Source organism: Elgaria multicarinata, chromosome 1 (assembly GCF_023053635.1).
Source record: "Elgaria multicarinata webbii isolate HBS135686 ecotype San Diego chromosome 1, rElgMul1.1.pri, whole genome shotgun sequence".
NCBI lineage: Eukaryota > Metazoa > Chordata > Lepidosauria > Squamata > Anguidae > Elgaria > Elgaria multicarinata.
The window spans coordinates 192,907,186-192,933,891 of record NC_086171.1 but is presented as its reverse complement, the minus strand read 5'-3'; the positions used below and the strand labels follow the sequence as shown (position 1 = coordinate 192,933,891).

General features: G+C 42.3%; 1 protein-coding gene across 2 annotated transcripts in view; it reads left to right on the top strand.

Annotated features, from left to right (window-relative positions):
- Positions 1-26,706, top strand: part of SULF2 (sulfatase 2) — a 127,043-nt gene that overhangs the window by 53,449 nt on the left and 46,888 nt on the right. Inside the window, exons 4-7 of one of the 2 annotated variants that reach the window (XM_063145779.1) lie at positions 4,575-4,726; positions 10,078-10,247; positions 14,111-14,261; positions 19,760-19,935. In XM_063145779.1, coding sequence (XP_063001849.1) covers positions 4,575-4,726; positions 10,078-10,247; positions 14,111-14,261; positions 19,760-19,935 — 649 coding nt within the window. The remainder of the gene's footprint in view (positions 1-4,574; positions 4,727-10,077; positions 10,248-14,110; positions 14,262-19,759; positions 19,936-26,706) is intronic. The other variant, XM_063145787.1, reaches the window with a different exon arrangement.

Here is a 26,706-nt window from a genome sequence, read left to right as displayed (position 1 = left end):
TGAGAAGCTTGTGAGGACGCTTTACAGAGAAGTGTAGCCAAACAGCAGGTTATTAAAATGGAAGGCCTTGAAGGACAAGGCCCTGGTTAAGCACACCAACCTTTCTCAATTAACATTGCCAACTGCTGTCTCCAGACTTGGAGACAGAGGGTTCTGGGAACTAGACCAAGCCATTTAAACTATTGGCTCTACATATCCTGTTTGGCTATTGGCTGCTCCAGACCTCTTAATTTCTCAGCAGGAATGACTTTGCTTGATTAATACATCCCAGATACTTCCTACTTGCATTTTGCTCTGCCTTGGTCCTTCCTTCTTAATTCAACCTCTGTTGTCCTTGCTTCAACCTCTTACCTCTGTGGACTGAAACCGGAACATGATTCCTGTAATCAAGTAAATGTCTTTAGCATATATTTCTGGAAATGAAGAATGAACTGGAGAAAACTGGGAGCAGCATTGGGCTTTCAACCCTTACTTATACCATTCCTCAGAGAGAAATGTCAAGCAAAATGTCTAAAAGAATTCATTTTTGTTTTTCTTGCCAAGTTTCTCCAGAAAGAAGCTACTTTAAAAGGTCATTGCAAAATCTTACAGTTCCTTGTGTCTGAAATCTACTTCTGAGAGAGTGGAATGTTTGTGGTTAGAACTAGTCAGACTGTTAATAGGTGGGAGGTTTCCTCTTAATTAGGTTCATTATGACTATACTGATTGCTTTGTCTGTTTATTTATAAGCCGATGTTTTTCTTAGTGCTTCTTCCAAGTTTATTGCTAAATGGAATAAAACAGATTCTGTTTCTAAAGGTCCTTTTACATAGCATAAGCTGATGCCTTTTCAGAGTTAAGTAGTCTTGTCATATATTTTTGTGAGCAAAGTGATGAAAAAATAATGCTGCTCTCTGAGTAGGGAACTGTAATATTCTGCAAAAAAAAAAAACCACCCTTTAAGCAGGCACGAAATGTAATGTAAAGATTCACTGACTGTAGGGGCATGTCTAGATGAGAGGGGGAGGGGAGGATCTCACGATATGATGATCACAAGATTCCCCCTGGTCTACACACACGAGAGACATCCAGGAAGGAAGAGGACATCGCACCCGCCATTTTGTTTTGTTTTGTTTTAATCGAGAAAGAGCGCAGGAGCGTTCCTATGAAAATATACGTTTTTGTGTTGTTGTTTTTAAAAAACCTGCTCCCCCCCACCCCACCCCTGATGGGCATGGAGCTCCTGATGAGCTCCGTGCCTGAGTCCCAGCTCCTCACAGTTATTCACAAGGAGCCAGGACAAACCGTGATGCCCAACCACACATCCTGCAGTCTCAGGATGAGCCTGGGACAAACTGGAATTAAACTGTAGGGCCATATCCTACAGATCATCCTTCCCTGCCTCCAGGATCTCCCGTGCATCATGTGGATGCACAGGGATGATCCCGGGGCAATCCCTGGGATATTGCCCCATCTAACCATGCCCTGGCTGACATTCTGCATGTTTATTATGCAATATAGACTGGGTTACATTTCCAGATCAGAAACAAATACCAACTCCTGCTGTTACATTGGGTGGAACTGCTAAACTAGGATCTAATGTTGGATGGTTCCACCAATACATGAAGTATAACAAAAGGAAGGAAACATCCAAAATGGTGCGAGCAAATGCTATCTCCGCTAACTTAACAGCAGGGATCCACAAATTCTTAACTGCCTTGGTAGCCAACCAAAATTTGTGCTCACAGTTATCCTTTTTCTTCTGCTGAATGTTTTGTGCACCTCTGTCACCCAGTGTAACTGAAGTGCCAATCTCTGCCCTCCTCTCCTAGTGCCAAGTGAGGGGAGGGTGCTTTCTCCATGGTGCTGAGCTTTAGAGACACTTAGAAAGCAGTGAAACGTCTCCAGCTTTTAGTGCTGGGCAGAGCCCTTTCAACAAAATATAGTGATAGCCAGCAATTTGGATGGCTTTAAAAGAAGGTTAGATAAATTCCTGGAGGGGAAGACTATCAATGGCTACTAGTGCTGGCAGCTATGTGCTACCTCCAGTAGCAGAGGCAGTATGCCTATGTACACCAGTTGCTGGTGCACTCATGTTCTGCTTGTGGTTTTCTTGTTGACATCTGGTTGTCCACTTTGTGAACAGAATACTGGATGAGATGGACCCTTGGTCTCATCCAGCATGGCTGTTCTTACGTTTTTAATTTTTAAAAGACATGTGCTATTGGGAAACTGGCAAGTACATTAGTGGACATCTGTGCAATGCTGGTGTTGTTTCATATGATTAGCCTTCCAAGACACCAAAGATGTAAGGAGGTGTTGAATGGAATGGGGGCACTGGCTTTGTGTGTGGAAGGGGTTTGTCATCCAAGAAGAATAAAAGGGCATCCTGCAAGCAGTATCATGCTGGCTTGGCCTAAAATGCTTCTGAAAATCCTCTCTATGTTTTGCCACTTAGTGAAGTCATGCTCTCCTGTGTTCAATACCTACTCCAGGTATAGGTTTGAGGTGCTGATTAGTAAACTGAGAACTGTTTTTTTGTGGAGGAGGTTTGGGAAGAGAGTCAAATTCAACTCTGTTTGGATGTAATATAATGATGAGGCACAAAAACCTTTACATGACTGTGTGTTTATCTGCCACTGTGGACAAAAATCAATATCTCAATCCATTATCCCTAGATTCCAAGGCCAGGGGAGGAAAGCTACTCCACTGTTCAATTACCCACACATTATTGCGGATTGTATTTATCTTACTAAATATTGGAAGTGACTCAGAAAGCAAAGAAATCTGAGAAAATGTTTTGATTTTACAGACCTTTCCTTGAAAGAGTATTGATAAAATATATGAACACAGACACATACAGAGACACATACTGCTTTAATTCCTTCACAAATAGTTGGATTTTACTTTTTTCATTGCTGCTGTTTTAGTCTGACTGAGGCAGATGACCTAATTAAAGGCAAAGGCGGTGTGACTTTAATGGTCAAAGTGATGGAATTGGAATTTGTCCGTGTACCTCTGAATCTGCATGAACCTGAAAGTCAGCTAGCTATTGTGTGCTGTGCAAAATCTCTATGCCCACCTTTGCAAAGTGACTCAATTTTTTGTGTGGTATTTCTGTGTATACATGTACAGTAGCTCTGCTTCCTTGCTTGCTCAGCCTCTGGTTTTCTTGCTCTTGTTTGCTGCTGAGAGAAGAAGCTGAGCACTGCCAGGGAGTGAGCATGAACATCTGCAACAGCACTGAGGAAGCTCTCTGTGGGTTGCTGTAGCAGCTGTCAGAATGGATAGCTGCTGCAGTCACCCTGAGGCTTGTGAACACATGCAAACTTATGGAAAATTGGAAGTATTTTATAAGGGAGAGTTTAGATGCTCCACTCTGGAATGCACACTCAATATGTTGCACATACAGTCGCTTGATGATTGAGCTTAAGGGGAAACACACGAAGCTGTGCAGAGCACTGATTGGCTGGGCGCTGTGACATCACAAAGCACCCGCTCCTTGAGGAGGCAAGTTCATTGGCCTTTGAAGAGCTGCACTCACTCCACAGAGGCAAAATACCTGCTGGCTCCACTTTTTATGCACATCTGTTTGCATCTTTTTAGAGAAGATAGAAAGAAAGAAAAACATAGCATAAAACATATTGGAACCAAGGACTGCCTCCACAGATTCATTTCTTCACTGTTTGGCTAAGATGGTATTATCAAGTGGGGCTTGAAAACAAGTTCCAAAACTCCCTTTCTCAAGCCCTTTCAGAGTCGAAATTGGTATCGACTGCATAGTCTCTCTCTAGCTCTCTCTGGATTGCAGAGCAGCCTATTTCTCTCCGAAGCAGCTATAAGGGGGACTCCGTTCCATAGAGTGCCACCTGTTTTCAGTAACCAGATCAGACCTGCATGGCTTGAGCACCCTGGGTCAGTTAGAGCTGGGCAGGTCTTGAATGACATTATGAACAGGAGATGAATAAACACATCTCTGCCAAGTAACAGAACCTATTAACGCTTAAATTGAGAGTTCCAGGAGGGAAAGGCAGACTAGACAGAATATATAATTTCAGTTCTAAGAGGATCAGGTCAGGAGAAAGATGTTGCAAGTCATTTATTGTTTGGCAGACAGGATTAAAGAAAATAAATCCAATGTACATGACATTTTAGTGGGACTAGCTGCTTTGGTGGTTCCCAAGGTGGAGTTTTACACTGAAACCAGTAATGTCAAGCAAAATAAACATAATCACCTGAAAGGGGTGGGTGGGGCAGAGAAATAACTTGATTTTGTAGAGTTGGCCTTCCTGGTGGCTTGGAGGTGATTCTTAGTCATCATTGGTGCCCAGACTAGTGGCTGTTTGAAAGCCTTGTTGTAAGTTTTCTGGTCAGGATCTGTGTCCGTTCCATACTCTGTTTTATGCCTAATGCGCTGTTGGCACAAAGTAAACATTGAAATCAGTTTTGTTTTTATGGATTGTATGAAATATTCTTGGGACAAGGAAAATATGAGCATAAGAGGTGAAAATTGAAGAGCTCCATAACCCAATTATCTTTGAGACATTTTTATACTGCTGTCTCTTCATAATATCTTTCTCCCCCTCTTTTTCCAGCTTTCTTTGGGAAGTACCTAAACGAATATAATGGTTCCTATGTGCCTCCTGGCTGGAAAGAATGGGTTGGATTACTTAAGAACTCTCGTTTTTACAACTACACGCTCTGTAGAAATGGAGTGAAGGAAAAGCATGGATTTGACTACTCTAGGGTAGGTCCTATTGATTTATTTTAATCCCCCCTCCCCCGGCCGCAACTGTGAGAACAATGCAGATGCTTTATAGCTTTGGTCTAATTAAAGTATTTGTTTCATATTTGAAAGCCACTGCTGGTAATATAAACTGCAATCCATAAACCTGCTCCTTTAGACTGTACATTATCGTTCTACTTCTGGAGGGATGTATAATTTAAAATTTATTTAGCAACAGCCGGCAGTTCCTGAGACAGTAAACACCCCAGTTTGTCCTACCAGCTGGGAAATAGATTTGATTGTATTCTATTGACTGGTGTTCTCTACTTTAATTAACACAGAGAGACATACTCTGATCTGCTGCATGCATGTAATTAATTCCCTTTATTGCAAAATCACAGTTTCCTTGGTTGTGGTATGCTGATTTGGGGGGACTCCTAAATCAATCTGCAATCCACAAATTCAGTCAGTGTTAAATTGCAATATTATGAAAAGGAGATCAGAAGCTCATGTTGTGCTCTTTCCCTAATTACAATGTTTCCTGATCCAACATGTTTTTTAATTGCTTGATGTGTAATGATTATGCAGTGTTACTTTCCACTACCACAGAAAGTAGCAAAGAATCTAGTAAGAGAGATTTGATAGCCACCTTTTTTCCAGATATCCATATATGTATTGGTTAAATAAACCTAAATTTAAATAAGGTGTGCTCAAATGTGTCCTTCTGAATCTGATAGAGGACAGGATAAATGTGTTGTTGTTTTTTAAATATACAAAGTGCCCTTGTTAGTGTGAGAATGGATTTGGGTAGGAAAGAAAAATCATTGATTCTCATGAATTTATATGGTAGAAAGTACCCTGTGCGCTGGAACTTGGGTGGGCCAGGAGCAGCCCTACAAAGAGTGCTATGTGTTTCGGTGCATAGAATGCGCAATGACAGATTGTGTACTCCCCCTACCCCCATGTACATATAATATGCAGTTTCTCTTCCCCTCCTTCATCCTTTTCTCCCCTGGTATCATGACAGTTTCTCCTAACACAACAAAAAGGTCTTGAAGCTGCCTTTGTGTGACAGCTATCCTGTATAGAAAGTTGTCTCATGTGTTCAACATGGAGATTTCCTCTCTGGTGTGTGGTTTGTCTCAATGCTGCTACCAGATTTTGAGGCATTGCTTGGGGTGGCATGTGGAGAAATTGCACAGTGGAGGGTACCCATGGAATATCTTGTCACATGGAATGGCTGTCAGGCAGAGATGGATTCACGCAGTCTGCATGTGGTGGAGGACCTGAGCTACAGACAACAAAGAGCATTGGGAGATCCAGTTTCAAATGATTGTTTGGCATAAACTCATTAGATGACCTTGGGCACGTCAGTCTCTGTCAACCATCAGTAAAATTGAAATTTTTGGGAAATTTAGTTCACAGCTGCTTAAACAATATGGCCAAGATGTTGCATGCCGTTAATGAGAATATTGATATTTCAGCAACTCTCTTTAGTGCATCAGAAAATGATTTTAAAACTTCTTCAAGTTTCAAAAGCTGTCTTAACTTAAGCAACATTTTGTAAAAAACAACAACAACAATTTAAGTCAGAAATCTCCAGAACAGAGCAGGAGAGCAAATCTATACATTCAGAAATGCCCCATGATGCAGCTCTCTTAGGACTGTACCATTTCAGAATGCTTCTGTTCATTAAAAACAAAAACAAATCGTCACATATGATAAATTTGCTGCATATAACATTATTTGTCCCTGAAAAGATAGCTTTCCATAAGCAGAGACTTTTTGATGTGGGGTTGCATTCAGTCACACAATGCGTTGCCTTCATGTTGAAGTGGCACATTCCCAGCGGGACTATACCATACATGTGCTTTGTTTTATTGTGTGTGGGTTTGTTTGTTTTTAATTTGTGGATCAGCCCATAGTCCCTAGTATTTTGTACTGTAGCTGAACACAGCTACACAGGAAGCTGCCTTCATAAGGCTGTTGATAAGTCTTGGGTGCTTATTGATCCAGCATTATCATTAGAGGCTCAAGACACCTTTTATCAGCTTTAGCTAATACACCAGCAGCAACCTGGAGGAGAAGGCTATCAATGGCTGCTAGTCCTGATGGCTATGTGCTACTTCCAGTATCAGAGGCAGTAAGCCTATACACAAATTGCTGGGTAACATGGGTGGGAGGGTGCTGTTGCACCATGTCCTGCTTGTGGGTCCCTGGTCAACAGCTGGTTGGCCACTTGGGAACAGAGTGCTAGACTAGATGGACCCTTGGTCTGATCCAGCAGGGTTCTTCTTATGTTCTTAACCTTACCTAAATAGCTTAGCTTGGCCACAATTACCTCTCATTTAGACTATTGCACTGTATGTGGGGCTGCCTTTAAAAGTGATTTGGAAAGTGCCCTTGGTCCTGTTCAGCAGGTGGTCCAGAATAAGGTCAAAAGGTTATTAACTGGGAGTGGGCATTTTAACCATATTACACCTGAACTTTGTCAACTGTACTTTCTTCCGACCTGGGACCTACCGCATGCAAAGCATGTGCTCTTTCACACTGGGCTATGGCCCCTCCCTTGCCTTTCCCAGCCCTACTTAGAGATCCCAGGGACAGAGCCTGAGACCCTTTGTCTGCAAAGAATGGGCTTCTTCAGTGAGTTATGGCCAATTATCACCTCTCGGTAAATAACAAGAAGTATTAGCATTGTCCTTGAATAGCATCATGAAATAATATAATTAATTATAATCTTCATTACCAATGACAGTAACATGACTTCTGAGACATTATTTTAATGATCCCTACATTTGGTACCAGCGTGTGTATTTTCTGTTTCCAAAAATATCTTCCCCACTGGCACATGAATTAGCAACCCATTGGCGCTATTTTGAGTGATTGACCCTCTTTCTGTAATCTCAGATGTCTGAGTGGCAAATGATGTGTAATCAAAATGCAATACAACGTTCACGTTCAGATTCACTGACAGTCTCTTGTCAAGTAAGAATTGTTAGTATTAAATTTGAAAATACTTGTTTCTTTTACTCTTGATAGGGCTGTACAGACTTTGTTAAATCCATTTTGCTTGTGTTCCACAGTTTGTTAGATGTCATTTCTTTCGCTGTTCACTCATTGATAGAATCAGATTTGTAATCCAGAATTTCGTTCTACTTGTGCTACTTGAACATTAGCGCTAATTTGTTCGTGCTTATTCATCAGCAATTTGCACAACTGCACACTAGCGCTATTGTGACTTAGTGCAAATCTGCTCAAAAACTGGAGAAACGGTCCTCAAATCCAAATCTGCGTGACTAGGGAAAAGCCAGTCCACTGTGGACTCCGCAAGTCAGATTCATTCAGACACCAATTCCTGCCTTCATCTATCCCTTTGAGAGGGCCCATAGCTCAGTGTGATATAGCACACTGAGCCTGCAGAAGGTCCCAGGTTCGATCCCCGGCTTCTCCAAGTAGGGCAAGGAAAGGAATCCTGCCTGAAACCCTGGAGAGCCCCTGCCAGTCAGTGTTGACAGTACTGGGCTAGATGGACCAATGTTCTGATTCCATATAAGGCAACTTTCTCTATTCCTATCCCATTCCTATAGTACTATCTCATGCAGGTAATTTCATTCTGCTGCATGCCAGGGCAACTGTCAACAAAAGCAAATGCCATTAGCATATGCTGCTTGTGAAAATGTTTGCCAAAATATGGTTTCCACACATTGATTTAATACTGAATGACCTTAAAGTGAGGTTGTCATTGTTTTTCATTTGACTACATTGCATTCAAAAAATGATTAAAAGCCTTTTTATTACATTTTCAACAACAAAACAAAGTAGTTTAGGGGTTGGTGGGATTTCATTTTCCATTTTCTACAGATTCTTATTTCTGTTTATTCCTGTTTTGATGGATAGTTTTGAGTGCCAAGCCTAGAAATAAATTTAGAAAAACACATTTCTTTCACAGGAACACATAAACACTTCATATTGTACATTGGGTCTTGGGTCTGAAACAATGGCCTAGTTTCACTGAGGTGGTAAATCTGACTGTGTGCTCACTCAGCACAAACCGTAGGTGAGAGGTGACATGACTGAATTGTCTTTACAAAAAAAAATATCCCTACATACATACAAAACTAGCATTTCACGAAGAAGACTTGACAAGAATGCACTTCTAGTGCTACTTTGTTATATGGAGGAAAATCTTTGTATAGCAGACCTTGGATACCTCCTTTAGAGTTCTGACTTGTTCTGTCTGAAACCTGGAGCGAATTCACTGCCCCACTGACATCAGAGCCACCAGCCTCCACTGGTTTACACCTCAGTGAGAACTAGGCCTACCGTCAGGGCCATTGAACGTCTTTCAGGGGTGCATTTATTTTCTCGAACAAGCCACCTTGAGAAGCCATGGTTTGTTGTTGGATTGTTCAGGTTGGTTAACATACCACACTGCATGGTTAACAAGCCATCTTGCAGGTTGGACAACATGCTAACCTACGGTTCAATAAACAACCCATAGTTCAAAACAACCCACACTCAACTACTGAGTGTGGTTTAGTGTGTTCTGTGGACCCAGCCGTTATAACTTCAGCTTCTCTCACCCATTTCTCTTTCGTTTTTTTCCAACCCCCATGGCCTTCCTGCCTGCTTTAATAACCATGTTTCTTAGTTTGCCCCTAGCAGGCAGGAGTGGGGACAGAAGGAAGGAATAGGGAAGTAACTGTGGAAAAGCTCACCGTTCTTGTACCTTCAACTCAATAGATGGTTTTAAAGGGACATGGCAAATTCCAAGCTTGCAACCTGTTAACCCTATAGGACAATGTAAAAAAGTACGTTTGAAAACAGATCAGTCCTTTACATTTGCAAGCATTTAAAAAAATGTTCCCTATTTCACAGTGTTACCTACAATGCTGTAGTGGAGGCAGGGCTCACAGGGATGCAAAACCAGCACTTTTTTATTATTAGCAGGAACTCTGATGTCATCTGCCACCTCCCTCAGAATTCCCTGTTCCCTCTGAGTTTAGCTGCACAGGAGCTGGGGGGAAATGAATTTCCTCAGCAATGATATATTGTTCCCTATTGTAATGTCAAATATTTTGGGGTGGCCTGGTCTTGAATGGGCAATTAAGACCCATTTGCTTTACAAAAGACCTGCTCCTGGGAGAGATGAAAACTGGTTTGTTAATACAGATCAACCCAGCTGCTTGAATTTTTGGAATCTCCTTGAGGGCATGGCTATGGGAGTGTCATGATGACCACCTGCACTACAGAATGTACCACTGCACCACTGCATAGCCATGTCCACTCCAGACTTGTGGGAAGCCTTTGTTGTTGTTTTGCTAAACATTCTCCTCCTCATTTTCTCTCTCTCTCTCTCCTCCTTTTAGGATTATCTGACTGACTTAATCACCAATGACAGTATTAGCTTCTTCCGAATCTCAAAGAAGATGTATCCTCACCGTCCAGTATTAATGGTTCTCAGCCATGCAGCCCCTCATGGCCCTGAAGACTCAGCTCCTCAGTATTCTCATCTCTTCCCCAATGCTTCTCAACACATGTAAGTATACTGACAGTCGAGCAACCAAACCAGTTCTGGGCATTTCCAAGTGAAACCAAACTGCTCAGAGAGCTTCGGCTATTGGGCGGTATAGAAATGCAATAAATAAATAAATAAGAATAAATAAATTCCTGGGCAATCATTACTGGATCGTTTGTGAGTTGCCATACATTTATCACAGGTGGCAAAAACTGAACGGCTTGTCGTTGTTGTTGTTGTTGTTATTCTACATTCCAAAAACCCAAACAATCTCATTGTTTGCAATTTGAATACATTTTGCAATTATGCAATTTCTCCCTTTTGATAGCAGGGCAAAGGTTTTTTAAAGAGTTACAAAGTAATGGAACAGGAGAGAATGGAATACATAGGGTCTTGGTTTGAGTTTAGGTGGTGGGATAGGAATGAAATTTTAGCTGCAATTCTGTACACACTTATCTGGGAGTTAAGTCTCATTTAACTCAATGGGACTTACTTCTAATTAGATATACATAGGATTTGATCTACCCAGGCCTACCCAGGTGTCTTTCCCTGACTAGACTTAAAAACATCTTCATGTTTTTAAGCTCCTCCTACCCTCAAAACTTGAGAACCAGAAATATGTGCTTGTAGAAGATCTCCCCTTTTTAATCCGGGCTTCATGATGCAGAATAACTGCTACTCTTGGTTCTTCATAGTTACTTACTTAGGATGGAACTAGATGATACAAGGGACATGCTATCAGAAACAACCATCCTGCATAGCTTCTTCCTCTCTGCCCTGGCAACATGTACAGAAACAAAATGGCTGACAGGGAATTGTCTCAGTCCCTACTTCCACTCCACTTCATTGGATGCCAACATTTTATTTCTCTGTATATTTACCAACGGGGAGAAGAGGAACGGACATGAGGTGGCTGCTTTTGCCAGCAGCCACACATCCCTCCTGTCATCTAGTTCTGCTCTCCTCAAAGACTATCTGTTCCTGCAATCTTTAGTCACATGTTGATGTTATATAATATAAATCTAGTTAAGACTTTCCTTGAATGTCCTGTTCTGTGTGCTCCCACGATGTGAATATGTCCAGTCGGTGGGGACACAGGGCAGGGCCTCCCTAACGGCTTGTGGAGAAGTTTGTGGACGTCCCTCCCTAAGGCCTTGTGGGGTAGTCTGACTATTCTTGATGATCACTGAGTGCAGCTTCTATTAATTCTGTATTTGTGTGATTGTATTGTAGCTTGTCCTAGAGCTTTTAAATCAAATGGCAAGTAATAAATAAATGTAGGTTAGGAATGCAAATACAGACCCAATACCATTCACCGGAAGACTGAGCAGCTGAAAGGGAGGAAATGTCCTTGAGTGAATATAGAGAAGGTTGGTTAAACATATTGCTGAAAGCAACCTTGAGTCTCCTCCATAATATGCAAAATAATCACTCTGAAATATAAAAATTAGGCTCACATTTCATTTTCTGCATGTTGATTCACATAAACCACATGTAGTTTTGTTTGCTGTTAAATAGGAGTTTATCCATGATGGTTGGATAAATTTTATAGGGACTCCTGTAGTTGTCTCTCTAAGCATTTTATTATTTCCTTTTTCCAAAGTCAAATATTATCAGGGTTTGTAGAGCAACCAGGATGTGTCTTTTCTTCTCAACACCTCCCACCCCCACCCCGCCTGCTTCTGGACAAATTTGAAGTGGGTATTTTTGTTCAACTTCCAGAATTGTTATGCTTTGCGTATTTGGCCATAAGACGGACAAATCTGTTAAGTATAAGAGGGTTACATTTGTAGTAATCAAAGAAGATCGTGGACTTCGGGTGGATTAAGCAGCAGGAGGTTTCAGATGAGCCAGGAAATCACAAAGCATACTGGAAAAGGAATTTGCCAAGCGTTTTAGATTCATTCAGGGCATTACATAGCAACAGTTTCCATAACCATCAGCATTTTCAAAGCAGCAATGTCATTATCCAGCCACAATAACATTCTGAAATCAGAGCGAACATTAACAATGTAGAGAGAATAATAAGCAACCTTTCCTCCCTGAAAGAAGAATCCTCCCTTCCTCTGTCTCAAAGCACTCTTCAAAACAGAGCTTTCCACTTGTTAAAAGGCTGCGCAGTTCACTTCAATGCTTATTTCAGAAGCACATAAACTCCCAAGTGCATTCAGGACAGTGGGCAATCCAAGAATAATTTTACAGCAGGAGCTGCAGCCCGCCCTTCAATGTGTTCACGTAGGCTCCACCTGCCAGCTCCATTCCACACAGAACCACAAATACACGCCAAATATGCCAATCAAGCTCATTTTCCCAGGCTGCATGGATGGTACCAAGAATCATAGCTGGTGCAAAATTCTTCAGTTTAATTTCAAAACGTGGGGGAGCTGGAGCCTAAAATACAGTAGGCAGAAAGCCTTGGTTTGTTGACCAGGCAAGGACAGAAGGCCAGGTATTTATAGCAGGTCTGGCCAGTCCACAGGTTGCATTCTGGCTGCCAAGCACTGGTGCCAATGTTGAACATTTCTCTACTTCCGAAGAAGGCTTTCAGGCCTGACTGTACACAGTCAGCTGCCTAGGATAGGACCTAGTTACAGGTCAAGATGTTTCCAGTTTGAATCTGAAGTCCTTGATGCCTACCCAGAATGCTCTCCAAGATCCTGCAGGGCCATACTTCTAGCTTGCTGTTTCAGATGCATCAGCTTTCTTCTCCTCTGTCTCTGGGATAGGAAGGCCCACTGCTGCCTGTACTCGCACAAGCAGATGGAAATGGAAATTGCACAGTCCAGCTGTGGGAGATGGTTTAAAAAGCTAGTCCAGGGCCGTCTGAGTTTGAGTAAAGTGATAATAAGCACTTTAATATTCCTGGTTCCCTTCTAAATGCTCAGCTAGTCAGGCTTAAAACTCACCACAGCTGCTAAACAATACAGCAGGGCCTTTTCAGCAAGTTGGATAGTTATTGTTAAAGAGCCACCGTAAGCCGCGATCATCTGTGCAGATGAAATTGAAATAGCTACATCTTGCTCGTGCTCCCCAGTTAGGGTGTTAGCCTCCTAATGATAATATGCTGCTGTTGAAATATATTCTCATTTACTCTGAATGATACTTGCGATTTCAGTAGGCTTTAGTTTGAGCAGAGCAATTTTCACATTCCCAGCTTCTAGATAAATCAGGAAAGGGGGTTATAATGTTTATAAGGTTTCTCTGTCTGCCATGGATAATTTCATCCTACCATGGAGGGTTATTCCTAGCAGGGAGAGCTGCCCCACCTCTGTGTGCCTCAAAGAGCCATACCGGAAATATATAACAAGCCTCCGCGCTGAAGCTTATTTGCATATTGAGTTTTTAGGGAAGTAAGATATTTGCGTTAACTTGGGTGTAACATCACAACAGCTGAACACGTTCCATGAGCAGAAGAGTTTTCAGTTCACAGAATGGATTTCCTGCCTCCCTTTTCCTTCTGTCGCCCCTGAAGGTTGGGAGGTGATATGGTGTTTGTGTGTGTGTGTGTGTGTGTGTGTGTGTGTGTGTGTGGTGGTGGTGAGCTGCACATGGTGATGATTTGCCTCCTGGCTTCTAAACCTTTAGAACTTATTGCCATTATGTTTTCATGGGGGGGCATAATGAATTAGAAGATGATGTCATATTGTCCACTCTGTACTACTGTCTGGGCTAATTATGCACGAGGCCTAGAAAACTGCTTTTAAAAAAAGAAAGCTAAGGTTCTGAGGATGCTGAGTGTTACGCTCAGTCTTTCATTGTATGTCGGTGTGATGCTTGTCCTGTCTAAGAAGGCACAGTGTCCTCTCTCAAATGTTGGTAAAATCAGATGGGTGGTGAACCATGTTTATTTCACTGATAGTTGTTCATTATTTCTGTGTCTCCAGCACACCCAGCTACAATTATGCTCCAAACCCAGACAAACATTGGATAATGAGATATACAGGCCCCATGAAGCCTATTCACATGGAATTCACCAATATGCTACAGCAGAAGCGCCTTCAGACACTCATGTCTGTGGATGACTCTATGGAGGCGGTAAGGTTTATCATCCCATTCTCTAAGAGTGGTACGTAGGACCTAAACACCAAGCTAAACGTATATTCTCATAATCTCAGGTCATCAAATTTCCTTATGGGGTTATGAGGTTGTATTGCTCCAGGCACAACTGTAGCACCATATTAAAAAATCTTTAAAATAGTAAAATATCCCCCAAGGTCCAATGTAACTGCATACAATCAAAATATACAGGGAAAATTGTACAGGGGAGAATGCTTTGCCTTTGTTGTACTCTTGAGATTTACTGGCTATTGGACACTGTTTCAGTGTTATCTCGATGAACCTGCTAGGAAATAAAGACTGGTTTGATAGACATTCGTTTGATAGATTATTAAGTAGTAGAACTTAAAACAACATACTGAACCTTGTTGGGCATTGTAATGGTTCTTATGTACGTGGGAAGTTAGAATTGGAAGTTTAACTGGACGAAACAGGGCATTTAAGAAATAAAGATAGTCCATGATGAAAAATCTCAAAGTCTACTGTTGAGCAATGGTGGAATCAGTTACCTAGGGAGGTTGTGGGCTCTCCCACACTAGAGGCATTCAAGAGGCAGCTGGACAACCATCTGTCAGGGATGCTTTAGGGTGGATTCCTGCATTGAGCAGGGGGTTGGACTCGATGGCCTTGTAGGCCCCTTCCAACTCTGCTATTCTATGATTCTATGATCAATACACTTATTAAGACCAGCCAAAATGCTATAAAAGTGCCTGTAAGCTTCCAGTTTCTTCAGAACTCTTCACCAGGCTAGATGGTACAAAAGGCAGGGGTAGCGGAAAACCCAAAAGGAACAAAAAATAGGCCAGATGTTGTAGCCATGAGATCTGCACAACATCTGGGCTATTTTTTGTACTTCTTTGATTTCTCCCTTTCTCTGTGCTTTGCACCATCTAACCTGATGAAGAGCTCTGGAGATCTGGAAAGATTGCACATTCTTTTGTGAAATTTTGGTTGGCCCTAATAAAAGTATTCCTGCAGATTTTAGAGCATTTAAAGTGACTGGAGTTAAGAACTGCAGTGAAGGTGGGAGTTTGAGGCAATGCTCAAATTGCAAGTGGGAAAAGTTGAGGGACCCTTCCTGAAATCCATAAGCCCCTCTTCAGACCTTCCTGCTTCTTCCGTCCCCATAATATAACCACCGTAAACCACCCAGAGAGCTTCGGCTATGGGGCGGTATACAAATGCAACAAATAAATAAAATAAGCATTGAACATGGCTGGGTCTGGACAGATAGCCTAAGTCAGAGACCGGGCACCTGTAGCCCTTTATATGTTCTTAGACTATAACTCCCACTTACTATGCTGGCTGGGGCTGATGGAACTTGGAGTCCAACAACATCTGGAACGGCACAGTTTCCCCAGCATTGGCCAAAGTAAATAAAGCAATGAAGAGACTGCCCAGAGCTACAGAGATACGTGGTGAAAAGATCCAGAGAATGGGGCATGCAGAAGGGCTTGATTAGAGGTAGGGGAAGCCAACCCCTTCTTGCTTTCTGAAAGGGACCATCGCAAAAGGTAGGGAACAGCCCTTCACTCCCCAGTAATTTGAGCATTAGTTCCAGGTGTGAAGAAGGCTGTTTTCAGCCCCAAAACACTTTCCCCTAAGCAATTTATCTTAGAAATCTGAGGGCACTGCTTAGGAGTTCTTTCAAAGTTCAGAGCCCTAAGTCTCTCAAGCAGTAAATGATGGGTGTAGGTGTAAATGAAGTGGGCCCAAACCCCTTTTGCTGGGGTGGGGGGAAGGGGGAGTGGGGAAGGTGAAAATTCTGAGAAGTAAAAAAAATGACATCCACAGTTAGCAAGCATACATAGCAAACTTGACAGACTATTATTTGGGCATTTTTTTGTGGTGGCTCCATGATAGAGCACATGATTTGCATGCTGAAGGTCTTTGGTTGATCTCCCATAGGTCCAGTTTAACAGAGCATGGATTGCATGCCTACATAGGAACATGGGAAGTTGCTTTATATGGAGTTTCAGCACTGGTCCATCTAGCTCAGTGTTGTTGACACTGACTGGCAGCAACCGTCCAAGGTTTCAGGCAATAATTATTCCTGCCTTATCTGGAGACGCTGGGAATCGAACTTGGGACCTTCTGTCTGCAAAGCAGGTGCTCTACCATTGAGCTAAAGTCTCTCCCCTAGGAAGATCACTGCCTGAATCGGTGGAGAGCCATTGTGGACCATCTTCTGTAACATGCCAGCAATTAGCAGTTAGCTTGAAGTCAAATCTCTGACATTGCAACAAAGTAAAATAATCTTATAGTGCTAGCTGTGACTCTGTGCTGTGGTGACATTCCTCTAACTGGTCACCTTCTGTGAAAATTGATGGGCTTCTTTTCAAGCCCGTAAAGCTACCAGTCAAACATGGAGGCGAAACCATTTATTGCTGCTTATCTAATATTCTTGCATATTGTTTGTGATGAAGTACAATGCAGGCATCCTAAGAAGGGAAGGTTAAGATTATAGGAAGGTTTGGCATCAGCTTGCTAGTGATTATGATGATTTCTATTACTGCTGATTGCTGGTTTGCTCTAGGAAGGTATAATCTCTCTCAAGTGCTACTGCATGCACTTGGAGAGTTTATCCATCTGTGTTGCAGCTTCCCTAAATTACTTTATTTTTAACCCCAAGTCAGCTAGCTGGAATTTAAATTGTAATTATAAATAGGCGCAATGAATTATAAAAGCCATCCATCCAGTCAAACGTGACCTTATGCTTTGTCACAAGTGCATTCCAGAAATAGTTACGCCTTGACCTGCTTTTCTAAATCAAACGAGGAGGTATTTGGGTCATTACATCTCTGTAGTTTTGGAGGGAAATGTTTTAGTCAAGATGTTTTCATGTTGGGTACCAAAACTACAGACATGTAAGTCCATAAAACTTAGTCAGTGACGCTTTTAACTTTTGTTAGCTAGTTGTGTGAAGATATAACTGTTGAGACTGTGTAAAACAGGGGTGCAAAAACTCAGGCTGGTGGTGGGTGGCAAATCCAGACCACCTGGGGTACTAGTCTGGCCTCCAGGGATTTCCCAGACAGACACTCCCCTTTTCCTCTTACCATTGATGGCTTTATAGTTTCCCAGGTTGTTTATCATTTCTCTGCCCTACCATCCACCTCTCCCTCCCAGCTCTAAAAGGTTGAAATGCCTAAGGCTTAGTTACTGGAAGTAAGAGCATTCAGCTAAAAGGTGCTGCTGTTTGTGACTTTTAGTCCACCCTTCTGCCTTTGGCCCCATCCACCAGTAGAATGCGGTCCCCAAATTCAGCCCCCAGGCTGAAAGAGGTTCAACATCCCTGATGTAACATCTGTACTGAATCCCACAACTTGCACTGTGTGTAGTCCGTGAGTTAAGCATAGGTATCCTTTTGATAACTCAGGCTTCATGATTCCCTGTAGAACTTTAGTGGGCCGTTAGCAGATCCATGTTCTTACAGTGGCATAGTAATAATCTGCAGGGACAGTTCTGATCTCCAGCTCCACAACTTTAGGTGATAGACCAGGAGACTAGCTAGGTCAACATTGGCGGTAGAACCATACAAACACAAGAAGAGTCCTACTCAATCAGATCAAAGGCTTCTCTACCGCAGCATCGCGTTTTCACCAGTGGCCAACCAGATGCTTATGGGAAGCCCACAAGCAGCAGGATATGAGGGCAATGGCCCTCTTCCACTGCCACATTGTTCTCCAGCATTTAAGAGGTTTATAAGCCGCCTTTCATAATACAGTGTTTTCTCAAAGTGACAAATGATAACACTTTATGCCTGCTTTACAAAAACTCTTTAGAAAAAAAAGGTGATTCAATGAACAACCAGAAAAATGAATGACTGCTGATGCAGCATAATGCTCAAATTTTGGGGGAAAGGTCATCCTCAAGCCACAACTCCTGATTCTGATTTGTGTTATGCAAATCCTGAGCAGCTATGCCACTGTTTTGGTTCCTCTTAGAGCAACAAAAAATAGAAAAAAACAGACCTTATGGATGGCCCAGTGAACCTGATTTCCTCCTTGGGGAGGGGACAGATTTTCCACATACCTTTTTAAATGTAGCAAGTTGTTGAGGGGTCTTTTTGCTCTCTTTTTATTTGTTTCAAAACACCCTTGGCATTTTCAGAGCCCAGGAGTTCTTCTTGGATGCTTATTGGAGAGGGAGAGGTCACATGGTCTCCAATAGCATAGAACTGCTGGTCTCCTCCAAATGCTGAGGGAAGCAGGGGTGGGGTTTTTTAAAAAAAGAACCCACCCACCCCCAGCAACTGGCTGCACTTAAAAAAAGGTATGTGGAAACCCTGCCCTCTCCCCAAGGAGAAAATTCTCTGAATGCCCCCACCCCCCAGCAAAAGAGGCAGAAAAAACAATGCCTCTTTCATGGAGAGAGAGAAGGATTCTGAAAATAGGGGGCAGGATTCAGCCCAGCACTACTTCTTAGATACTCTTTTTAGAAGCATGCAGGAGAAGGGCATGATTTGGGAAACATGGTGGGTGGGCAGAATCAGGGGTTGTGGCTTGAGGATGACCTTTTCCCAAAAATTTGAGCATTGTGCTGCATCAACAGTCATTCATTTTTCTGGTTGTTCATTGAATCACTTTTTTTTTTTAAAAAAAGAGTGTTTGTAAAGCAGGCATAAGGTGTTATGTATGAATGGTACATGTGTGTATGAAAATATGCGTGAGGGACATGTCAGCAGTGGCCCTGCTGACATACAGCCCATGATATCCTGGTCTGTGGCCAATTCCACTTTTTGGCTGAAAATGGTTCCCCTCTTTTAAAGGTACAAAACTGCTCCAGGGATTTATGTTTCTTAGTGACATCATAGAGGCAGGGGCAGCCAGTCAACAGCTGCCCTACCATTAGGCAGAATAAAGCAGTCACCTTAGGCAGCAGATGTGTGTTAGGCAAGAAACCTATGTCCCATGAGGCCTGCTCTGCACCCCCTGATGGGATTAGCTTGATGTTTCCAGGTGCAGTGGAGAACGCTATCCCAACGTCAGTGTTGTTCTTTGCCTCAGGTAGCAAAAAGTCTTGGGTCGACCCTATCGTCTTCAAATATGCAGAACTGTGTTTTTTTTCCTGAGTTCAATCCTGGAGAGGAAAGATAGTGTTTGGACTGGACATAGTGGGGGTACTTCCTCTGTCTTCGTTCTTCCTCTGCAACTGCTATACGCATGTCTTCTGTCTTCATTCTTTCTCTTAACTACTAAACGTGTTGCCTCTGTCTTCATTCATCCTCTGTAACTACTTTTGGTTTAGTGCAACCAGCACTGCGAGAAGCTGTTGCCTGTGTGCAGCCCCTTTAGTCTCTTTCTTTTTTTAAAGAGAAGCTTTCCAGATAAATAAAAGTCAAGAAACTGAAAGATGGAATATGTCAAACGCCAGACAATTTTGTGTGTTTATATACAAGATTTGCATAATACCGTGTTGGTTTTTTTAATCTAAAATGTTGTGCTTCTGTGTTTTGCCCCTTTTTTCCCTTTCAGATTTACAATATGTTGGTTGAAACAGGTGAACTGGAGAATACATATGTAATATATACAGCAGACCACGGCTATCATATTGGGCAATTTGGGCTGGTGAAAGGAAAATCCATGCCATACGAATTCGACATCAGAGTCCCTTTCTATATACGTGGGCCAAATGTGGAGGCTGGATCCTTGTAAGTTGCTGAAGTTTGTGGCACTAAGGTGGTTAAGAGAACTGTCTACTTGGTTCTACATGGCTCTGTTAAAACTTGCTTTTTCTACATTCACTGTCTGGTTGGCATTCTAGCAATACTCAAAACCGAACCCTTAAGCATAATATAAGAGAGAACACAGAACAGAAATTTCATTTGCATTAGCCATTGCAACATCATGCATAAAAAGACAACAAAACTGACTAAAATTATAAAAATTATTTACACCAGCCACAACATACACAAATATGAAACACTAATAAGCAAATACAACTGGCAGGCTAAAGATATATATACTCTGTTAAATGAGCGAAGAGGTAGAGCCAAAACCTAACCCATACCAGACCCATTCATTTCTTCTTCCAGGTATGGACAGAAGGATCAGTGTATTTCCAGTCTGTGTTCGTTTCAGATGAGTTCAGTCAAAAAATCGATTTTGCCCATTTTCCTGTGAACCTTTAATTTGCATTTAAAATGTTCACATTTTCTCCTAAAATAGGCATTTTTGTATGTATTTCCCCATAAAATATGCATTTGTGCATAGATTTGTAAGAATTCCATTGCAAAAGTTCAGAAAGTTAATCAGAAGAATAACTGGATTCTGATTTGCTCATTAGTTCTGGAGGTGGGAATTTGGGCAGTTCGCTTAAAAAGGTAGACTGAACAAAATTCTCCAGTATCCCTACTTCCAATTGAATTCCATGTATCCAAACACGAAACAGCCCAAATATATGCCTTGTGCGGGGGGGTGGGGAGGCTTTTGGGGAAAAAACCCAATTTATCTGAAATTCTGGATGTCATTGTGCAAAAATACCAAGTCGCTTCTTTTGTTCACCTGTGACAGTCCAGAGCATGACATTTCCAAATAAAACTATTTTAGAATGCCCACTTGCTTAGTAGGTAGCTATTCTCAGAGATTAATTAAATAAAACAATAGAATCACTGTTAAGAAAAATGAATGCAATGTTTTCTATATGTTCCATTTCCCCTCACCACCAAAATAGGAGAGAGAGAGAGAGAGAGAGAGAGAGCACAGAAAGGGTCTCCTTGGATTATCCTTTGTGATTAAAGTTACAAGGCATTTGTCAGTGACCTATAAGAATATAGAACGTGACTCTTAATTAAAATGGTAGCTTTGATCAGCTTAAAAATTATGTATATATACTTTCTAGGTAATTATTTTAATAGTAAATATTTGCACTGAAGCAATTATTTTGGACACAATATGCAGACTTTAACATATACCAGTATGCATATATTTGCATAATTAGTATTTGCACTTTTCCACCCTTAGTTTCCCCCCCTCCTTTTAGTATAGAGAATATAAAATAAGACAAAGTAGCAAAGATGCCTTTCTAAAAAAATATCAAAGGGTGCAATCCTATGGCCCCGAGATAGCATCTAAGGGCCATGGGATAGTTTGGATTCCTGGATCCAAGGTCAGAGACAGCACTCTGATCTCGGATGCAGGAATCTGTGCTCCAGCTCCTCTCCCCCTCGTAGCCAGCATAGAAAGAATTGTGGTTGACTGCCTCTCTGAAGTCAGAAACACCACCTTGAAAGGGGATAAAGGGACATTCCAGTGAGTGGGGACGTGGTACCATGTCTCTGAATACCAGTTGCTGAAAAGTCATAATGGGAGAAGGCAATTGCCCTCAACTCTTGTGAACTTCCCATAGGCATTTTGTTGCTCACTGTGGGAAACAGGATGCTGCTGGATCCTTTGTTTTGATCTAGAAGGGCTCTTAAGTTGTTATGTGATGTTCAGTCAGGTCACAGTAGTAGATGCAGACTAAACCCATAAAACCTCACTGCTGCCCCTCATAAACTGAGAGTTCACTTTAGAACATACCCCATGGTCTTATGTGTCTGCATGTGGGCAGGGCAGATTCGTAGTTGTATACAAGTTGTCTCTTAGGAAAGCTTATCTGCCATTACTCATTGTATCACTAAGGCAGCCCATAATAAACTTACAAAAATATCCATGAGTCCTTGGAATTCAGTTTGAAAACCACTGACTTAGATCTGGTTCAGTTAATGATCTCAGTCCAATAAGCCAGTGTTGGTTGGACTGAGAATGACCATTGTGACTGCACACTCCTTCATTGATCCTCTCCTTCTCCCCTCCCTTTCTCATATGCCTTAATTCAATGCTTGCAAGATTTGTTAAACCACAGTTTGCCATTATGTCTGGATTGGGAAATTGTGGTTTAAAGTCTTACTAAAATCCTGGTTTGCAAACCACAGTCATAGCAATGTAGGAAGCTGCCTTATACCAGCTCAGGCCATTGGTAAATCCAGCATGGTATTGTTGACACTGACTGACAGCTATGGCTCTCCAGTGTTTCAGGCAGGATTCTTTCCTTGTCCTACCTGGAGATGCCAGGGATTGAACCCAGGACCTTCTGCATGCAAAGCAGGTGTTCTGCTACTGAGCAATAGCACCTTCTCATGGTTTCCCAGTTCAGACGTAACAGCAAAGTGTCATTTAATAAAAACAAGTCTTGTATTAATGTGTGTGAGCGAAGGGAAGAGGAAGCATGTGGGCACATAGCTTGTTCCATCATGTAAACCATGGTTTATCAAATCCAATAAACCATGGTTTATCATTATATCTGAACTGGGCCATAGAATATGATAGAATATCTGGGTTGCCACACAGTGGAACTGAAGGAGCTGCATACATGTTCAGACAAAACCAACCTCCATAGGCCACACTTCCCTGTTCCTCTTTGTCCACATTGCACTGTGCAGGCTAGATGGCAGGAGTTGAGTTGCCCAGTATTTCAACTACTTACATTTGTGTTTATTGCACAAGTACCAAGCAAAAACACAGGGGATTGGATACAGATTGTTCATTCCATGAATAGCAGGGCTCCTTTCATTCATGGAAGGCACTGGGACCCAACGGAGGCTCCCCACTAAAAGAAGGGGAGCAATCTTCACCAATCCCCCCTCCCCACTGCTGCCCCCTGTGTCGCCTCTCATACTGTTCCAGAATGTGCCCTGGCCCTCCAGAGCAGCTTTTCAGGAGGCAGAGAGCGAAGGGAAGCAGGAATCTCAAATGTTGCCTCCCTGCTCTCTTCTTCCAGCACCAGTGGAACTCTGTTAAGTGCTGCTCTGGATCCAACCCAGAGAGGTGCAATCTGGTTATACCCTTAGCCTAGACAGCAGTCTGCTTCTTCAGAACTTCCTTTTTGATTCTGAGTCATGGAATCATTTCATGTGATCAGCAAATTATTCTACACAGAAGTCATCCTTTCAGAACCTTCTGAGGGTCAATACCCACTTCCATGATGCTCACAAAAATCAGCCTGCAAAACCACAATAAATCAGAGTTGATCCCTTTAGAGAGCAACCCTATGGTCCCTAGGCAAGTGTCCCAGGAACCATAGGGTGGTTTGGATTCCTCCCCTCTCCAAGGTCAAAGACAGCACTCTGAACTTGGAAGGGGGGAGTTGAAGATCTGGCCCCTTGCAAGTGGTGCAGAGATAATCCTGCTGGCTGCCTATCAGCCTTGGAGGGGAAGAAAAGGGGACATTCTGTGGGAGTGGGGGGAGGAGAACAGAGAGGACAGGATAGTGCAGAAAAGGGGCAACTAAAATGATTAAGGGGCTGGAGCATCTCTCCTATGAGGGAAGATAACATCAACTGGGATTGTTTAGCTTGGAAAAAAGGAGGCTAAGGAGAGACGTGATAGAGATGTACAAAATTATGCATGGTGTGGAGAATGTGGATAGGGAGACATTTTTCTCCCTCTCTCAAAATACTAGAACCCAATGGGGTCGTCCCATGAAGCTGATTGGTGGGAGATCCAGGACAAATAAAAGGAAGTACTTCTTCACACAGCGCATAGTTAAATTATGGAATTCAGTACCACAAGATGTAATGATGGCCACCAATTTGGATGGCCTTAAAAGGGAGTTGGATAAATTCCTGGAGGCAAAGGCTATCAATGGCTACTATCCCTGATGGTTGTGTGCTATCTCCAGTATTTGAGGCAGTAAGCCTGTGTGAACCAGTTGCTGGGGAACATGGGTGGGAGGGTGCTCTTGCACCTTGTCCTGCTTGTAGGCACTTCTTATGTTCTTCTTATGTTCTTGCGATATGATTTATTTGAGTTTCCTCCAGTCTCCTTCCCTCCCTTTCTGAAGCACCCTTGCTAGATGAGTAGAAAAGTCCATCTAGCAAAAAAGCAAAAGTCGGAAGACAGGGAGGCAAAGATCATCTCTGCTGCTGCTCCTGCCCTATTGATTCCAGCCCAGCAGGTCATGGGAATCTTGGATGCCACCAGGTTCAGGGGCTTCCGAGCAGAGAGGGCTCAGCCCATATGATTGCGCCCTTGGAGAAATTGGTTTACTGGGCACTTGCACACACTTGAAGAGGTGAAACATCAGATGTCAAAGTGATGTAAACTTGGTGTCCCTATTTCATAAAGAGGAGAGCAGGCACAGCAATATCTGCCTTGCTAATAGCAGTTGTACCTTCTACTTTTCACATAAATTAATCGTTGACTGTCCCCACTTATCAGCCCTGATTTAATAGCAATTGCTGTAGTGAGGCCTCATTACCATAGGTTCATTACTTTTACCCTGATATGCTACACTGCATTAACTAGTAATTAAAATTAAGCTGCACTTGCCAAGCACCCAAACAAATGTATTATCCTCAGTTCTTGTCATTGTTTGTTTGCTTTCAAATCCAGTAATTCACAAATGGTCTCATTCATTGTTCCAAACTAGGCGGCAGCTGCCCTGCTGAGTTTCTAAGATGGAATTTGTGCAAAAGCAGAAAGCTACCCAGATGGCACTCTCTTTGAACTGTAATTTCTCCCTGTAAATTCTAGCAAGTGCATGCTTCTCCTCAAAGATCCGTGCAAGCTTTTTCCAAGGCTTGGTTTCTTGTTTCTCGCTTCTCTTTGTATTGTTTAGCAGGCAACAGATTTTGAATCTTGCCACTGCCATGAACTTGTATAGGTGCAAACCTATGTACAGTATGTTTAGGCAGAACATGTTTTGGACAATCCAATGCATGGTTTTTTTCCTGTCTAAACACGCATAGGATTGCACGCTTAGACAAAGCACTCTTGTTAACTTACCCTTAGCCCCCCTGCTCCCAATCTGCAATGTGATAATGACCTACCTTACCAGAGTAGCTGTAAGGTCTGCAAGATAATGTGTCTGAATCACAATCTTCTCAAATGCAATATAAACGCTAGGTTGTTCATATATAGGAACATAGGGAGCTGCTTTTTACTGAGTCAGCCCAATATTGTCAACACTTACTGGCAACAGCTCTTCAGGGTTCAAGGCAGGAGTTTTCTTGCCCTACCTGGAGATGCCAGAGATTGAACCTGGAACCATCTAAATGCAAAGCAGTTGCTCGACCACTGATCCATGGCCCCTCCCTATATATCTTTCCCCAAAGTGGTTAAGACATTGATCTTGAGAAGAGCCATTCTCAAAGGGTAGGATTCACTATTTGTTCTCATGAATATAAAGTCTTGAATTTCATTTCTCCCACCCATTCTCATGGGAGGCTAATGGAGGCTTTGGAAGAGACTAACAATCACATTATACAGCTTCTGCTGAAAATGACAATGTGAGCAATTCTCCTGCCCCATAACTTCTAGTGAGATTGCCTTAGAATGTAACATCACCATGTTGTACATTTCCCCATCCTCGCTCTACCTCAATGGCTGCCTGTAGCAAGGGGATAGGGAAACATTGGTCATCATAATACAGGACATGGCTAAGTTTATTAGGTGCTTTAATTAGGTGTTTTAATTTATTAGGTGTTTTAATTTTTGTGAACCGCCCCGAGAGCTCCGGCTATTGGGTGGTATAGAAATGTAATAAATAAATAAATAAATAAATAAATAAATAAATAAATGGTGCTCATAGATGCTGCTTTCAAGGGTAGCCACACTTTTGACATCATTCATTCATACATTGCATTTCTATACCACCCGATAACTGAAGCTCTCTGGGTGGTTTACAAAGATTAAAATCTTAAATATATATTATGAAAACCATTTACATATAAATATATAAACAGACAACAGACAGAGAGACACACATATATCTAACACAATTTTAAACAAAAAACAATTAAAAAAACAGGGCCAGATTAAAACCTTAATCTGGTGCCAAAAAGATGACAGTGTTGGTGCCAGGCATGCCTTGTTGAGGAGATCATTCCATAATGGGGGGGGGGTCACAACCGAGAAGACCCTCTCCCTTGTTGCTGCCTTCTGATCTGCCCTCGGAGGAGGTGCCTGGAGGAGGGTCTAGATGATGAACATAGTGTGTGCGTAAGTTCATGATTGAAGAGGTACTGCAGTCCTGAGCTGTGTAAGGGTTTATAGGTCAAAACCAGCACCTCAAATTGGGGTTAGAAATATACAGGCAGCCAGTGCAAGTGGGCCAGGACCATTGTTCAGACCATCTGGCTGGCACATTTTGCATGAGCAGGAGCTTCAGAACTGTCTTCAAAAACAGCCCCAGATAGAGCACAATGCAGTAATCGAACCTGGAGGTTACCAGAGCAGATAAAAAGAGGCTCCTGCAGCTTTAACTGTTGTGATGAAGAGGGAATCTCACCGGGTGCTGCGTGCATACAAATGACACCTGCTGAAATTCCCTTTACTATACAACTTAAAGATACAGGAGCTGTCGCCTCCTTTCCAAATGGTCACCCTACTCTGCCTAGGGATACCTAGAGGCCTGCTTTCACACAGACCGTGCCCAACTC